This window comes from Carassius auratus, unplaced genomic scaffold (genome assembly GCF_003368295.1).
Source record: "Carassius auratus strain Wakin unplaced genomic scaffold, ASM336829v1 scaf_tig00008312, whole genome shotgun sequence".
NCBI classification, from domain to species: Eukaryota; Metazoa; Chordata; class Actinopteri; order Cypriniformes; family Cyprinidae; genus Carassius; species Carassius auratus.
The window spans coordinates 44,867-63,273 of NW_020523929.1; the positions used below are offsets into that span (position 1 = coordinate 44,867).

The 18,407-nt window shown below is 33.9% G+C and overlaps 1 protein-coding gene across 1 annotated transcript; it reads left to right on the top strand.

Moving 5' to 3' along the window:
- Positions 1-604: 604 nt before the first annotated feature.
- LOC113071842 (vesicular glutamate transporter 3) lies at positions 605-12,102 on the top strand. The gene is made up of 12 exons (XM_026245143.1): positions 605-1,430; positions 3,359-3,614; positions 4,530-4,648; positions 7,028-7,142; positions 7,510-7,597; positions 8,970-9,056; positions 9,185-9,327; positions 9,437-9,586; positions 9,695-9,827; positions 10,075-10,185; positions 10,433-10,560; positions 11,475-12,102. Exons 1-12 carry the CDS (start codon positions 1,333-1,335, stop codon positions 11,817-11,819), a joined length of 1,773 nt encoding a protein of 590 aa, XP_026100928.1. The 5' UTR covers positions 605-1,332; the 3' UTR covers positions 11,820-12,102.
- The last annotated feature ends 6,305 nt before the right edge of the window (positions 12,103-18,407 follow it).

Consider the following 18,407-nt stretch of genomic DNA (forward strand, 5'->3'; position numbering starts at 1 on the left):
TGGAATCCATTTTCTCTCAGGTATATATCAGCAGTGTAAGCTTCATGATGAATACTTCAACATCACTCTTGTTACAACAAAAATGTATCTTGACTTTATCCAGTGGTTATTTTGGGGAAAAACAGTAGGGGGCGTTTTCCCCCACTCTACCGTAAATTAAAATTGCAGGTGTTAAACCAACCCACAGTGTAGAGTTTATTCCAAACCAACACTTTAACATTACATTTTTATTATAATTATATTTTATATATTTTTTATTGTTATTAGTATAATTATTATTATTTTGCTTCACATTTTGTAGGTCAAGAACCTTAATTTGCATGATGCATATCTTCATTTTGATTGTGGAAAATACTAAGTCCTTGTTTCTCTCAGTTATTCAGGCCCTTGCACCGAATGGCAGACCTTCATTGAGGAAGGTTCAGATTTTATTCAAACATACTATTGAGGCTCTATAACAGGCATCAGTGAAACACAGCCTGCGAGCCGTGCAGACTACCAATGAATTTTTTAGACCTCAATATCTGAATTTTTAAAGCACACTGCATTTTTGATGATTATTGCGTAAAAGAGGCTTTCACGGGGAAAAGGTGCAGCCCTTTACTTCTAAAAGCAATAGAATTAAATTGCAAGTGTGACTTTTGTGCATCAGCTACAGTGCAACGGCCCTCACAGTTTGAACCTTTATGTCAGTTTCTGGTTGTTGACGGTAATACGTTTGATCCATGAACCCCAAGAACTGTTCCTCGGGATAAGGGTTAGACTGGGACTAGAAGACGCAGTGTCTTGTTACACCTGCTCATATCATACAACCCTGAGCCTGCGATCCTTGACTTCGCTGTCAATATTTAATGAATTCTGCTAGTCACTCTCTTTGCCCTGCTTTCGTATGGGTAAGACCAAGAAGGGAGGGGTTGGAGAAGAGGCAGGTGTTTGGCATCTTCTGTCACTGTCTGTGAGGGAGCAGAGGAGAACGCCGGAGTTTCCATTATTGATGTATGCCAGCATAACTTTCCCAATGCCGATACACTGAACCAAAGACCGGATTCACCCCATTTTCAACTAGTGCCTTGTTTCTGGATGTTCTCAGCCCAAACCGCATGAAGTATTGTACCCAGACCGTCCAAACTAAAGTCCCTCCTCTTCATTCTCTCTGTTCCGTCTCTGGCTCAGCATCTCTCCTCCTCCCCTCCAGCACACCTAGACCATCTCAGTCCAGCACAGGAGAGGATGCACACCAGCGCCTAGTGGATATCCTGCTCCTTTTTTTCTGCAAAAGCAGAAGAGTGAGAAGACAAGTGTTTGAGGGACAGAAGAGCAAGGGAAGGAGAAATGCCACTGGGGGGGTTTGCGGGTCTAAAGGAGAGGTTTAAACCAGGGAAGGAGGAGTTGAAGAACAATGTTGGCGACTCTCTGGGGAACCTGCAGAAGTAAGTGTGAAGGCAGTTGAACTGGAGTCTAAGCACTAAGTGGAAGATATGAGGAGATTGCTTGCATATATGTGCTGCATCATGCTTTTGGTATTTAATTAAATTGAATTAAATTATGGGAAGTGATTTAGAATTGTGAAATCAACTTAAAATTTATTGAGCTGCTAATTTTTGGGAGAAATAATATTCCACATAAAATATAATTGAAAAAGGAATGGCAAAGAATAGACTGTGATGTATATATATATATATATATATATATATATATATATATATATATATATATATTTATTTATTATACATATAAAGTACAAGACTATAAAATCGAATATATAGAACAATATATAGAGTTATATTATGTTTTCAAAGAATTGTGATGAGAGATGCTGGTATAATTTTATGAAAGATTATATTATATTTTAATGTTTGCAAAAACAGTTTTCAGAGTATTTCTACACAAAGCAAATCTTAAATCTTACATGCATTTTTATATAAATATACATATCTAAATGTTGCCACAGGATATCATTGCTTGTATGGGCATCTTGAAATATCACTACATTAACAGGAACAAACCTAATATTTTCATTTTGTATCTTGGCCAGTAATTTAAAAATGTTATTTAGTTTTCTAGGTCTTTCCATACATATTTAATATCTAATACATCTGGAGAGAGTAAAAACCTTAAGATTTCACATTAGAGCCTAATACATGTCACATATTTCTTGCACATTAGACAGCTTTATATGTGAGATAATGTAAATAATTTCCTGTGTCTGTAATATTGACATGAAATCTTTTAGAGCTTGTAGAACTATAGAGAGGGAAAATTAATATATGGGTGCACACTAAATAATTTAACAAGTCATGCAATATTTATTCTCATTCCTACCTCTAAAAATGACTTAATTTTTCAGTGTTTAAATTGCAAATGATTTAATTTAGATTTGTGAATAAAAGCAGATATAAAATGCACCATCATTTGTTTAAGACAAAGTAGAGTATTATAATATTTGCTTAAGAGCAATGCCATTTCCAGAAGCAACAAATATTATTAAAAATAGATTTTATATTCATAAAATAGGAATTATTATTATTATTTTTTTTACTTTTCTTGTGGTAAAAAGTGACATGACTGGGTCATTATTATGTAAAATCTTTAGTGGTTGATGTTAATCCTTGGCTTTGTGATGTTTAGGTGATAACATCTTTTAATTCATTGGTTATTTTTGACTTTAACCTTTTTTTATCTTATGGAAATTTTAAACAAATCTATACAGTCTGGATTCATGCTGTTACTAAAATCAAAGATATGGAAAAGATAAACAACATATGGAAACAATGTTTTTTACTAATCTGATTGTTTACAATAGAAAAAAATTATTTGTGTGATTTCAAGAGTGTACCAGACCAGGACTTCACCTCAAATGTGCAACAATAATGCTTCACAGAGATCAGGAACAGGCTCTTGAAATGATTCCTCTTGATCCTCCATTCACAAACCTCCAGTATACAGCTTTTAGTGGGCTCCTTCCTGTGTATGTGGAAGAACTCAGGTGTGCATTTCAAAATAGACAGATGAAAGTAATTCCTGTGAGGTGGAGGATGAGAGGAAAGATGCAGGTTCAGTAATGGAACAGGTGCGTGCAGTGAGATGGAGGGAGCACCAAACGCAATGTGACCTTTTCAATTGCCACACTCTGGCAACCTTTTCTGGCCCCCTTTCTAACTGAGTCCACCCATCACTCAGAAATATGAGTATACCACTTGCAAACAGCACTGAATCTAAATGAATCTAAAGATACATTTGCAATCCAAAAAGAGGCCCAGTTGTGGTTTATACATCAGTTATGGAGTCATATAATTATTATTTTGTTCTTTTTGACCACTGCAAGCCATTTCTAAAGCAAATTCTTAACCTATGGTAGGAAAATCGATGGCTCTAATGTGGCTGAAGAGGACAACATTGAGCTGACAGAAGATGGTCGACCAGTGGCGGCCCCTAATCGCAGCCCACCTATTTTCGATTGTGGCTGCTTTGGCCTCCCCAAACGTTACATCATCGCCATCCTCAGCGGCCTTGGCTTTTGCATCTCGTTTGGCATCCGCTGCAACCTCGGTGTAGCCATTGTAGAAATGGTTAACAACAACACTGTCTACATCAATGGGACTGCCGTCATGCAGGTGAAACTTGGAACATATAAACTGAAAATGCCATATGACCATTCTCATGCACTCATCTCTTTTTAAGTTAGAACAAGGGGTTTTCAAAATACCAAAGGTAAAGGGATAGTTTACCCAAAATTGAAAATGTTGGCATCATTTACTCACCCTCATGTTGTCCCAAACCTGTGTGATTGTCTTTCTTCTGTTGAACACACACACAAAAGATATTTTGAAGAACTGTTGCCAGTATCTATCGACTTCCACAATATGAAAAAAAAAAAAAAAAAAAAAAAGGAGGTTAATGGGAGTCATGGAACAAAATGAGGGTGAGGACATGAGGACAACATTTTCATTTTGGGGTGAACTATCCCTTTAAGACTGTATATATGCAAATCTATACATTATAGATAATTTTTCATTTTACAACATACAACATTTAAAATATGCAACATGCAATACATTTAGAAATTATTATATTTATAAAATTATATAAATTATTATTGTATTAAATTATGGGCATATCTAAAGGTATATAGGTGTATATATATAAGATAGTCCGTTTGACTTTCAAGGTCAAAGAGCCGATTATCTTCTTTTGTTCTGACTTGAATTGTCATCAGTGACTTTTTTGGTAGTTGGCCAAAATTTTCTGTAATTTCCTGTTATAAGACATATTGGGAGGATTACACAACTCACACACATACACACAAGCACACACACACACACACACACACACACACACACACACACACACACACACACACACACACACACACACACACATATTCAAAGGGTAATTTAACTATTCATGTCTTGTGATAAATAATTTATATATGCACAGAAATGTGTCTACAAAAGTTTTTTGTATTATTATTATTTTCTGTCTTTTATAAATGATATAACGTGGTATCCTCTAATTCTTGTCTCCTTCAGCCAGCGGAGTTTAATTGGGATCCAGAGACAGTGGGATTGATACATGGCTCTTTTTTCTGGGGCTACATTGTTACTCAAATCCCTGGAGGTTTCATCTCTAACAAACTAGCAGCTAACAGGTGAGGCTCCATGCCACGGTTGGAAGGCAGAAGTATGTGCCATATTATAGCTCTCATATCACATTCACTGTTGAAAGGTGTTTGAAGACCCAAGGGAACAGACGAGTGCAGCGGTCAGGGCTGTGAGGGTTAAATTTGTGCCTTGTGTTGATTAGAAGGGCGATAGCTGTCTTGTAATAAAAGCCTCACAGGAAAAGAGGACACGTGGCTGACAGAATTAATAATGAAAGATCCAGCAGTAGATCTCTCACTGAAACACCAGCCACTGGAATATTACAAGTGTCACTTACACACTGTTTTGAGGGAAAAAGGGGAAGTAGATTGATGGATTAAATGGAGATAAAGTACAACTGAATGAACCAAAATAACTCTTTTCTGTGTGATCCGGTGATGTAGCTACACTAGGTAGCATCACGCCTTTTCAAACTGATGGGGTTTTTCAGGGAAGTACATTTTGAATAAAAAAAAATCTAGCATTTTCTTATCTATCAAATGTACCTTTGATCATTAATTAGCAAAAATGTATTTAAAAGGTAAAAATGTCTTATTTTGATCAGTCCAATCCAGTTGGATATCCAGTCAAATTTGCAAATGGTTATGAAAGATCATAAATTGAACTCATGCCACTGTAAATGCTAAATAAAATCTGTTCCATAAGAACAGTGTTGTTTTAGTATAATTGAGATACCACTGTGGATTGTATAAACATGGTAACACTTTATAATAACTGCATGCTATTAATCATTAGTTAAGCATTAGGAAACAGTTAATTAATCATTTATTAAGCATGAATAAACATTTATAAGCAGTTTATAAATACAGATATAAATGCTTTATACCTGATTTAAAAGCATATCTATAATGTATTTTATAATTGTTTTTTCATACTTTATTAATGATCAATTGATCATTTCTAAATTATGTATAGCATTATTTACACACCAGTTATTAAGGAGTTGTCAGTGGTTCATAAGATCACTTAGAAATTGTAAGTAAATGATTAATAAATTATTTAAATGTGCATTCATACATCTTTTTATTCAGACATATAGTAATAGTTACTTATAGTGTTAATAAATGGTTTATTAACATGTATTTCTACTGTAATTCAGGGTTAATTCAGGTAGTTATAAAACATATGTAGTTGTTAGTTAACTATTTTTGTGAGCTCATCTAAAGTGAGGACTATTTATGCCTTGTAAAGCTTTTACAAATGAGATTTAAAGGCTGTTCATATTTATACGTTCTGTATCACTGTGTTGTGTTTGTTTCTGTTTTTTTTTTTTTAGAAGATAACAGCCTTTAAATATCCTTTATAAATGCTTTACAAGGCATAACTATTCCTCACTTTAGATGAGCTCACATAAATAGTTAACTGACCACTACTAAATGCTTTATAACTACCTGAATTTACTTCATTTCTTGTGATCTTATGAATCACTGGCAACTCCTAAATAACTGGTTTGTAAATAATGCTATACTTCATTGAGAAATGATAAATTGATCATGAATAAAGTATGAAAATACAATTATTAAACACATTATAGATATGCTTTTAAATCAAGAATAAAACATTTATATCTGTATTTATAAACTGCTTATTACTGTCCATTAATGCTTTATAAATTATGAATTATCTGTTTACTAATGCTTAATTAATTATTAATAGTGTGCAGTTATTATAAAGTGTTACCAAATATTTTATTATTAGTTTTTTTGTGTGTGCATATTTTCTGTTTTCAATGTAATTTGAGTAAATGTTTTAGTAATTTTGTTGTGTGCTTTGACATTTTTGTTTTTTTATAAGTTGTTATTCATTTTTATTTCAGTTTAGTTATTTTAGTACATCACTAATATTCATTGAATAGGATGTTGCACTTGTGTTTCATGCAATTCCATGCAATTCTAATGCATTTTGATTTTACATCATGGCTCTGTTGCATCATGTTTTAATGTCAGAATGAGAACTGATGTTAGTGTTATTCAATTCAGTTATTAAAATAACGGTAACACTTTATTTAAAGGTGTCCTTGTTACACGTTACATGTTCTTGCTATTATAATAATAATTAATTATGCATAATTACGTGCAAGTAACCCTAAGCCAAACCTAAATCGAAACCCTAACCATGTTACAGTAGTTAATTAATATTACTCAGTACTTATATGTATGTATAATTACACTGTAACAAAGACACATTAAAATAAAGTGCATATAATAAAGTGCTATCCCGAGTGTGGAGTGTGTATGCTTTTCCACAAAACCTTGATTATGTAAACCTAAGTTATTAAAGACCGCATCGCTTTTATATTGCTTCAAATGGAATCCATGATAACAGAATTAACTAATATTACCAAATGTCTCTGAACTGTTTCTCAGGGTGTTCGGAGCAGCTATTTTCTTGACGTCACTCCTAAACATGTTTATTCCATCAGCTGCCAGGGTTCACTATGGCTGTGTCCTGTTTGTGCGAATCTTACAGGGACTGGTGGAGGTGAGCGGCCGCCAGTGACCAGTCATCTTCAGACATGTCATAAAATATTTACTTTTTGAGACATAACTTTACATTTTACATATTTATTTTCAATGGTATGCTAATGCTTAGTGTATTTAAAGCAGTAATCTGGTAATCTGTTGACAATTCAGTCAATATTTACTAATTTGCATGTCATTACAAACCCATCACTTTATTCTTTAGTTAAGACGCAAAAGGGAAAAGAATGCCTACACTGACTTGAACTGTTATGAGTGAACTATTCCTTTAAGTATTAATTGGTCACTATAGGATTACCCATTTTGATTAAAAAGAAAGAAAGAAAGAAAGCAGATACTAAGCTACTAACCGTGCATTATGTTCTCAGGGTGTCACATATCCAGCCTGCCATGGAATGTGGAGTAAATGGGCTCCTCCTTTGGAAAGAAGCCGTCTGGCTACTACCTCATTCTGTGGTGAGTAGGTTTGTGACCAAATATTTTGTTGAAAAGGTTAGGAGACGTAACAAAACAGACATTACAAAAAACACTTAATATATTTACTTTACCATTGTATTTATCTTTACCAGCAAAATAGCTTTAAAGAAAATCTGAAGCAGTGTTTGAACAAATCGTTCGAGTGAATGATTCAGTGAGTTATTCGCATAGAACCACATGCTGAATTTGCAACCGCATACTAGCTCTTACCATTTTACCATATATTTCTAAAGCAGGAATAGTAAAAGTAGTGAGCAGTTCTGAATTAAGCTGGTTCACTTGTTTATTTATCAAATGAATCAGTTTTTTAATGAATCATTTTAATAAATGATAAAGTGATTCAATCATAAAAACGAACATAACAATATAACTGTCAGAAAATATGACTTAAAAATAAAAAAATATTTTACTGTCCTGATGTTCATCACTCACTGCTTTTCCTTTCAATACTAAATTTAATGCTTCCATATACAAATCTGTCTGTACCGGTGTCTGCAGTAGAAGTAAACACTCAAGACATAGATTCTTAAAAATCATTCTCAATTTAAGTTAATGTCCAATTGACCATTCGTCTGTTGCTCTATATTCCAATGCTCATTACCCCTCAAATGCATTAAAACAGCCATCTTTCACAACAAACAGGTGCCATGACAACCTGTGCTTCAAACAGCACTTGACGTGACCACTAAATGAAGACGCTCTACACACAGCATCACCTTCTTTATGTGAAAGAGGCGTTCTTCTGTTGACACGAATGAAGCAGCACCCTCTTCTGTGTTCAAAACCTCACTCGAAAACCCTTGCCTACGCCAAACAGGAAGGTTTACAAGTGCACCGAGTAATAAAATATACATTAAGACACCTTTTCATTAAAATCTCATTTCCTGCAGCTGCCAGCCTGTCCTTCAGGCGGAGGCACATGTTGCGCTGAGGTCTGAAGTAGCTGCACTGAGCAGATTACGTTGTTACTCTGCAAGTTTGATGAAGGGCTTGAATCCTGGCATTGCTATTTACTGCTAAAAAGTCCTAATAGCTTGACAACTTAGGTGAATGACAGAATCTTTATTATTGGATTAAGCATTCCTTAAAAGCCCCCCAAATATATGAGAATCTGTAGGTTAATTTGTAAGTTACTACATTAAAATGAACAACACTGATTCTGCTCTCTCAAAGCTGAACCAAACCAATCATGCCAGTTTTCCACTGGCAGCTATGAGGCATCCCCCACAATGGCTTCAAATGATTGAACTGTCATGTAATGGGAATATTGCAGTTTGATTAATGTCCTCCCTCTTAATTTAACTTTCTTAATTACACCTGTGTGTGTGTGTGTATGTGTTCTGGTTGACAGGGTCTTATGCAGGAGCCGTGATAGCCATGCCACTGGCTGGAATATTAGTGCAGTATGTAGGCTGGCCCTCTGTCTTCTATATATATGGTGAGTTTAGGATAGGCCTTTGAAATGTACTGGTGAAGAATGAATGAATGAAAGTGTTCATGTGTAAAGTGATCAGATCAGATGATCAGAAAATGATCAGAGATGTGTGGTTCTGTGCTCATATCCAGGTGTGTTTGGCATAATATGGTATATTTTCTGGCTTCTGCTGGCTTATAACAGTCCAGCGATCCATCCCACCATCAGTGAGGAAGAAAGGACATACATTGAGACCTCTATTGGGGAAGGAGCCAGTTTAATGAGCACTACTGAGGTCGTCCAAAGTCTTCTTTCATGCATTTGATTCAATACATTTAATGTTAAAGATGGTCATGTATTATCCTAAACTACTTTGTGAAAACTTCTTCTTTCTCTCTTTGTAGAAATTTAAAACTCCATGGCGTGAATTCTTTACATCTATGCCTGTCTATGCCATTATTGTGGCAAACTTCTGCCGTAGTTGGACCTTTTACCTCCTGCTCATTAGTCAGCCAGCTTACTTTGAAGAGGTCTTTGGCTTCCCCATCAGCAAGGTGGGCTGTGATGGGATTTTGAGTTACAGAATCTTTGATTTTAACTACCAGTGCTTTACAGTACAATTCAATCTAATAGGCTAACTACATGATGTCGGGCTGTTACAGGTGGGCATTTTGTCAGCGGTGCCTCACATGGTGATGACGATCATTGTGCCAATAGGAGGCCAACTGGCCGACTATCTGAGGAGTAGGAAAATCCTCTCTACTACAACAGTGCGCAAAATCATGAACTGTGGAGGTATGCAAAGTCCCAAGCTCATGCCATTGATTTAGAGCCATCAGCTTAGTTATATGCATGTTAAATTAGGATAAGTGAAGGTATCCAAAATACACACATTAGGCTTAAAAAACAAAACAATTAGGAACAGTTTACACAAAAAATTATTGTATGTGAGAGGCATTTGTAAAAGTTTTAAAAGTTGTTTTTGAACTCTTTTTTATGTTTTTAAAGCACATCATGCATTAACTTCTCTCATGGTCCACAGGTTTTGGCATGGAGGCCACGTTGCTGCTGGTGGTCGGGTACTCACACACACGTGCAGTGGCCATCTCATTCCTCATCCTGGCAGTGGGCTTCAGTGGATTTGCGATATCAGGTGACACATGAGACAGGTGTCAGTCATCAGATTGTCAGTCAACATATTCCTGCTTCATTTGGCTTTGTTTGATTGTAATCTTTTTCTTTGTACTTATGCCACCTCTCCAGCATTAATAATTTGGGTTACTCAGTTGTAGTAAAAGAACAAAGTGGAAAGAATATGATGATACAACCTGTATTAGTATTAGTTTTTAAAATGACACAGGAAAATATCTTAAATGTATTTCTGTATTTCTGTGACACAGGATTCAACGTAAACCATTTGGACATAGCTCCTCGCTATGCCAGTATACTTATGGGCATCTCTAATGGAGTAGGTACCCTGTCTGGCATGGTTTGCCCCCTCATTGTTGGAGCACTTACCAAACACAAGGTATTCACTTCATCACCTTATTCTTGTACATAGAAAAACATAATACTAAATGCACAAGGATTTTTTTTATGTATGAGATCCCATGCAGATAGCTTCCTTCTTGCAATATGAAGTCATTTTCCTAATATTAGATAAGGGGAATTTTTGACATGACATGAATATCTATAGCAGTGGTGCTCAACTAGGGGGGCCTCAGCACACTTTTAAGGGGACCTCAAGATGACTAAAAACTATTTAAATTAATACATTATTATGTATTATACATTATAATGTATAATTGTTTTATAATATATTAAAATAAACTCTTAAATGCTAAAAGATGCAAATGAAAATGTATTTATAATAAAACACAATATTGAATATATTACTATAAATTTAATATAATTAAAATAATTAAATAAAACAATGTATTTCCCCCTATTCAATAGCTGTTGTTTTTAACTGAAGATCTTGAAAATTCCAAAAGTTAATAGTGGTTATACAATGTAATAAAGCGATACTCCTTCTTTCTGCTAAAAAACGAGCAGCTTTGTCATAATTTATGACAGAAATGCTGGAAATAGTCTATATCATGGAGCCTTTGAATATTGTTTTGATCAATGAGAGTCCTTTAAGTAAAAAAAAAATTAAAGAAAATAAAGAAAAAAAAGTTGACAACCACTGATCTATAGTGATCAACTGTAGAAATGTTTTCACAGATAACCAAAATGATCATATTTTAGTAAATTTAATAATGTAAAAAAAAGGTTACAAAAGCAAAAATATTTCAATTTGTAAGATCAAGTAGAAATATATATTTAAGGTAACAGCTGCCTATGTGCAATTATGTATGTACAGTTTAGTGAAGTTATTATTATTATTATTTACACAAACATATATTGCATATCCTCATCGGTTTTCTCTGTCCTCAACAGACTCGACTAGAGTGGCAGCATGTCTTTGTGATTGCTTCCATGGTGCATTACACTGGCGTGATCTTCTATGCCATCTTTGCCTCTGGTGAGAAGCAGGACTGGGCTGATCCTGAGAACACCAGCGATGAGAAATGTGGCATCATCGGGGAAGATGAGCTGGCTGATGAGACCGAGCCCCAATGTGACAGTGCCCTGGCCACCAAGCAGAAGACCTATGGAACCACAGAAAGCTCCGCAAGCCGCAAGCAAGGCTGGAAGAAGAAGAGAGGGGTGACCATGCAAGCAGATGAAGATCACGGATCAAATCATTACGAAAATGGGGAATATCAGAATGAGTATCAATGACATTTTGGTGATCAAACACTCAAGACTGAGCGCTGAGGTGTAGCAGTATTTATTTAAGTAAGCCATCCTGGGACTACGACATTCCACCTGACATTTGACACAACAGTATATCTGAGTTGTGAAGACATCTTTTGGATGGCTTGCTTTATGATTTCATCCTGCTTTAGAAGCTGGAACAGTCACACCAGAATGATCTGTGAGTAGTTAATTTGACGGCTGTAGGCAGACATAATGAAGGAAGTTTCGACTGCAGTCTACACTGCCTGTTTAAAAGTTCAGGGTCAGTACATTATTTTTAAAGAAGTTCATGTTTTTATTCAGCAAGGATGCATTAAATAGGTCAAAAGTGACAGTAATGACATTTATAATGCTACAAAAGATTTCTATTTTATTAAATGCTGTTCTTTTAAACAAAATTTCTATTTACTAAAGAATGTTTTTCTTATTCACCATCAGCATATAAGAATGATTTCTGAAGGATTATGTGGCACTGAAGAGTGGAGTAATGGAGTTAAAAATCATAGGAGTAAACTCAGTAAAAAAAAAATATATATATATATATATATATATATATATATATATATATATATATATATATATATATATACTTACTTTCTTTAAATTGCGATTTGTTATTTTTGCAAAATAATAGTTTTTACTGTATTTTTGATCAGATAAATGCAGCCTTGGTGATTACATTTTTACAGTATTCCCAAAGTACTGAGACTCGAACCCACAACCTTTGAGTCCAACTCTCTAACCATTAGGCCACGTCTGCCCCGTATTGTCTGAATATCATTGCATTAATAAATATCAAACCATGTGGCATTTGCTAAAAAAAAACGTTTCTAGACCTTTTTTTCAAAACTGCAAATATTCTCATAAAGCTCATAAAGCTATTTTTTTTTTCTTCAGTTAGATTCCTAAATATTTCTAAAATAAATTCCACTCGATTGGATATTTTGTGCCTATGCAATGACATTCATACACTTTTAAGACACTGAGTACCCTGTAATTGATCTAGCAACAAAGAAAAAAACAAATAGAACAATGCATTGAAAAGCCTCACAGTAAAACAGACCATACTATTTTTACATTTTGTCTACCATACTACTATAAGGCTGACAACAGAATATGCAGCAGTTCTTTATTTTATGATTTTATGTTTTGATTGTTGTCAGCTATGCAAAGAAAGCAGGCGTATAGTGCAGGTTAAAGAGTCAGAAACATTTTCAATGCCTCCATGGCTTTTCTTGCATGCAGTTGTGCAGCCTCCACAAACCTCTTGCTTTAACACATCTCAGAAAATATAGTTTTATCATGAAAATTAATATTGGTCTGAAAAGGGATATGTATTTAGTGGAATGCCTTTGAAAAATGCAGTTTGTCCACCATTAATATCTCATAGTTAATTTATCGTTTACATATGTGTATGTAGAGAAGGTCGTATGGAGTTTCTATTTGGTTGGATATGTATAAATTAACCATTTAAGTACTTATAAAATTGAATATGGATATCATAAAAAACAATCCACAATGTGCCTGATTTTTTCTTCTTCCTTGCTTACATGGATGTCAAGATGATTGTTTGAAATGTGCACCTTACCTGTAACTTATGTCTCTTTAAATGTTTATTTGGAGGAGAATAATAATAATAAAAATCTTTCATTTGATCTTTTACTTAAACATTTATATGTGATAACAATATTGCTGACATAGTAGAGTTTTAATATAGCTCAGATAACATGCATAATTGATTCTCTCTGGCACATACATTAGATTACAGCAGTGGCTGCTCTTCTGTTTAAATAGCATCTTACACTATTAATGAGTAGAGTGTGGAACAAATGAAATCGAAGTAGATGTAACTGAGACTTCTGACTCACGAGATGTTCTTTCTCAGAGAGAATAGATGCAAGTTTATGCTGGAATGCTTAAATTGGCTCACTTTGTCTATTATGGGAGCTGTTGACAGAAATCTCCTGGTTTCTGTCAGTTATGAGTAAACATCCCTCATGTTATCGCTATTCTATGTTCACAGCTGCATTTTACAATGTACCACAAATTAGCCAGACCACCCAAAGCTTTGTGAACTACTTGGCAACAAATATTCTCTTTATTGGGGCATGACATTGAAATGAAACACAAACACTTTGTCACAGAAAACTGAACAGTTTTCATAAAAAAAGTAAAAAAAAGAAAGAAAAAAGAAAGAGAAATTCACTTTACAAACGGTCCAGTTAAATATTAACAAAATATAACAATAATACAAATATTATAATAATCATATATTCTTAAAAAAACAATGATATTATTATTTAAATATTATTATACTGCTAAATATACAAACCTGACGGGCTGAGTTGTTTTATTACTATACTAGTTTAATAATATTTTGAATTATATTTTATTGTTTTATTTTTTCAGTTGTGTTTTACTTTTAATAAACTGTTTAGTCTTTTTTTGTGCTTTTTGAAATTTTTATTAGTTTTATTTGTTAATTTATTTAATATTACTATTTAAGATTAATAAATAATTTAGTGCAGGTTTTAGTTCAGTTATATATTTTATTTTTATTTTTCTTTCCAATTAGTAACTTTCACTTATTTCGATTAGTTGTCACGCAAGGCAACATTTCCGATTTTTTGTTTAGGATAAGTCAAATTGAATCTAAAATATTAAGAATATTAATTTTTCCCCTCCTTTTTATTTTAAGGAATTATTTTTTTTAAATCAGTTTTACTCACATTAAATGACCCTGATGGGTTGCCATTTTTTTATTTAAAAAAATATATATATTTAACGATCCTCAAATTTTATTTTATCCAGTTTAAAAAGAACATTTAATGTTATTGCCATCATAAAATGTACACTCCAGTGCCAACATAATCAAGCATAAACTTTGTGTAGTTCTTATTCAGCCCCTCGAGTTGGTTGTAGACCTTGTGTAATGGCATTTTTTGTGCCACAGTCCTTGACAGCTCATGTTAAACATGCTGATATGAAGCCTCTTACCAGTTTGTACTACTGTTTGATGGTCTTATCTCTACATCTTGCTTTTATGATTTGATGTGTGGTTCTAAAACAGTAAGCACTTTTTATTTAAGGTTAACTACTAGATGTCAAAGAAAAGGGGCTTCAGGTGACAGCAACTCTCCATGAGCTTCTCTGAAATGCAATGTTTCATCTGTAATTACTCAGAATGTTTTAGATTTCAGACCTTTTAATTTGCTTTGGGCTTGGGTTTATCAAACCACATAGAGAAAGACTAAGCAGTGGACACTTAGACACCTCACTATGATGGTAAAATATATTGCATTATGACATTTCGTAAACAAATAATGGATGTCCTTTTAAAAAATGCACATACTGTAGTGCTGTGTGACCACAAAATAGCTGAAGTGTTTGATAATAGTTTTTTAATGGAGCCATGAACGTGTCCGTCTCACAAGGCCATCCATACCTCCCCCACCCTCCAAACTCAGCATGTCTGCTCCACAAACAGCCGCCAGCCTACGGCAAAGGTTTTGTTTATTTCAGAGTGCTGTATGTTGGACTCTCAGAAGGGCCCTTTGTGGATGGAGCAACAGCCGGTAAATGATTAAGAGCTTGTTTTAGATACATCTGCAATGAGACGCTGGTCTTCATCATGTTTTGGTCAAATTACATCTTTTAAGTGGGGTGTGACTCATGTAAATGTCATGGCATAGAGAATTACATTATATCATCTATGCATTTTTACGTTGGGGAAAAAATGGTGTAGGATTTTGAAACTATTTTCACTCAGAAATTGTGAGTGAATTTCACAAATGATTACAAAGAAACAGCAAGTAAAACTGAATTTGACATGAAAATCGAAGCAGACTGACCTGAAAAAGTATTTACGTGTAAACTGTACTCCAATAATCTTTAACTTTGCAAAAACCTTCTTATAGTGTTGTATTCATTTTTTCAACAAAATTAAACTAGGCTACTGTTTTAGAGGAGGAAATGGCAGGGGTTCTGTAAACAAACAAATTAAACATGCAATGTTCAATTTCAGTACTTTTTTTAAGTCTGTTACCAATCATTTGTATTCAGTTATTAAAAATTTTAAATATTAATTAAGGTGTGTGTTTTTCCTCGATAGGTACAAGAGTTGATATTATTAGTATCAGTTATTGTGATGTGACGTGACGTGTTTTTACACATACATTTTTTTATATCATTGAAATTATAGTAATTAGCTTTTATTTTTATATATTTCAGTTTAAATTAAATTTATTTGTCAATATTTTTTTAATACTACTATTTAGATAGTTACTTCAGTTTTTGCCTATGTATTCCAAATAGTAATAAAAATATATATAATTAAAAAACAAAGTATTTAGTAACCAAGGCAACATTTCTAGAATTATATATGTTCTTTAGGTTTATTCATCTAGATATTTAAATTAAATTTTATTTAAGTTTTTTTTTTCAGTGATTAAAAATATGCTTTTGTCAATTTTGTTTTTATTTATTTAGAGGATCCCACATAGCACAAAAAGTGCAAAACATTTTACGATTGCCAGTTCTACCCCCTCCCCCCAAAAAATAACAATTCATTAGAATGAACAAGTATTATAAGTTGTGTTATTACATTTTATAAATATTTATATATTACTATAACAATCATGAAGTATTACTAAAAATCCTTTACCGAATGAAGATTTTAAACCTTTTATCTAAAATAACATACTCTTACAATTTCAAAGTTAGGAACACAAATGAGACAATCATATCTTTTTAACTGTTTATTTGGGAGTTTCTTAAGTAGCACTCTATGCAACAGATAATTTAAAGCTTAATTCTAGGAACTGCCACTAATGTCAGCCTGCCATGTGTTGCAAAATGTGTCATCATCCCCGTTTATAACAACATGAGCCAGGTTGCAGGAACTGATTATTGGGCAATTAATCAGACCCTGAAGAAGGTTCCATTTCTTTTCAGCTCCACATTAAACACACTAATATCCCACAATATGTACTGTAACCAAAAAGCATAATTTTTGAACTAAACTAACAAAGTCAAGCTCATTATTCAAAGACAAGTATCAGATATCAAAGTTTTCAGTGATGAGCTAAAGCAGAGCTGGTGTATTTCTGTCCAAACGCTTTAAATCACACGAGAGACTAGCATCATTGAGTAATAATTATGTTTACATGAGTTTTAGGGTATGTGTGTGTGCATCTTTGGGGAATGCATTGGAAGAAGGGTGTGCTGTACTGATATCTCTTACTAAGGAGGTAATGCTGCATTTGTAGGCCTGTAAGCTAAAGTTTGGAGCTGATGTGAGAGGGAGGGATGGCTAGTTCTCATGAAGAGAAACAGATAGATAGTTTAATTAATAACCACTGTCCCGTTTCCCAATGACCCCATCCACTCAGAGAACTGTCTAGTTGCTGCACGGACTCTGCTTGATGTCAGTTTCCTAATACTGATGGCTTCCAAATATCAAGACCCAGTCCAAGAGTGTGCAGCGTCTGTTAGAGTAATAGGTAAGAAAATTATATTTCTAATACGTTACTAAAATAAATCATTTTTTTATTACTGTTGGTGATCAGGGCAGGTGTGGAGACTTATTGATTGGAATGGCGCTATGTTCTGGGGACCCTCCGTGTTACTAGCATTTAGGCTCATGGGAAATTATAGGGGCTGTACTAATTATAGAAAAAGTCTTTATAAGGGAATCTTGTTGTTGTGACTGATGTATCATCAATATCGCTACAACTGAGACCTGGTTTCATAGTAGTTCATAACACTGAGGTCTAACATATCCTTAATCACAACACTGTGACTTTTCTTAAAAGAACCGGTGTTTCCTCCTGTATTATTTATGATTAGGTGGGAATGTCTTAAACTGCGTTGTTGATAGAAAGAGAGCATTGCTGCTGTGCTAGAATTGCTTTATACTGTTTCAAATAATGTAATGCAATTGTACATTTAGTATACTAAAAAAAGTCTGCTAAACTGAAACGACTAATATTGTACTTAATGCACTTTAATTGTGCAGAAGTAGTACTGATGTCCAGCTAAAGAAATTCTGAAGTACTGTATGATTGATTGTGCTAAAGTGGAACTATTGCAGGTATACTTCAGGTACAGTAGACTATAAATATGTTGCATTTAAAGACCAATATTATTCAAAGATCACAAAATCTTCATCAGAAGATACTTTAAAACACATTTTAGGCTTAATAATAAGAAATGTGTATTGTGCACAAGTACTCCAGATAAAGTTTAATTATAATTTTTATGTCAGTTTTGTCAGTAAATATGTTAATAGAAGTATGAAGGTGTTCAGGAACAGAAAAGGAGACACATGGATGCTGAGGACTAATATATGAACTTTTGAGAACAAACCTTCCATGAATGCATAATAATCTGAAAATGAATAATTCAGTTTGTTTTTGTGGTGAATTAAATGAAAATGAATCATATATGTGGGTGATTAAATAAAACGTTCCATTATATATAGAACATGCCATTGATGAGGCTTCACTTAATTTATATGATATGTGCATGAGTAGGGAAAAACACATTATAAACATAACGGACTGCAGCCTA

Coding starts and splice junctions, on each gene's coding strand:
- LOC113071842 (XM_026245143.1), top strand. CDS start 1,333: ATGCCACTGGGGGGGTTTGCGGGTCTAAAGGAGAGGTTTAAACCAGGG. Junction 4,649..7,027: donor AACAAACTAGCAGCTAACAG/GTGAGGCTCCAT, acceptor ACTGTTTCTCAG/GGTGTTCGGAGCAGCTATTT. Junction 10,186..10,432: donor CAGTGGATTTGCGATATCAG/GTGACACATGAG, acceptor TCTGTGACACAG/GATTCAACGTAAACCATTTG.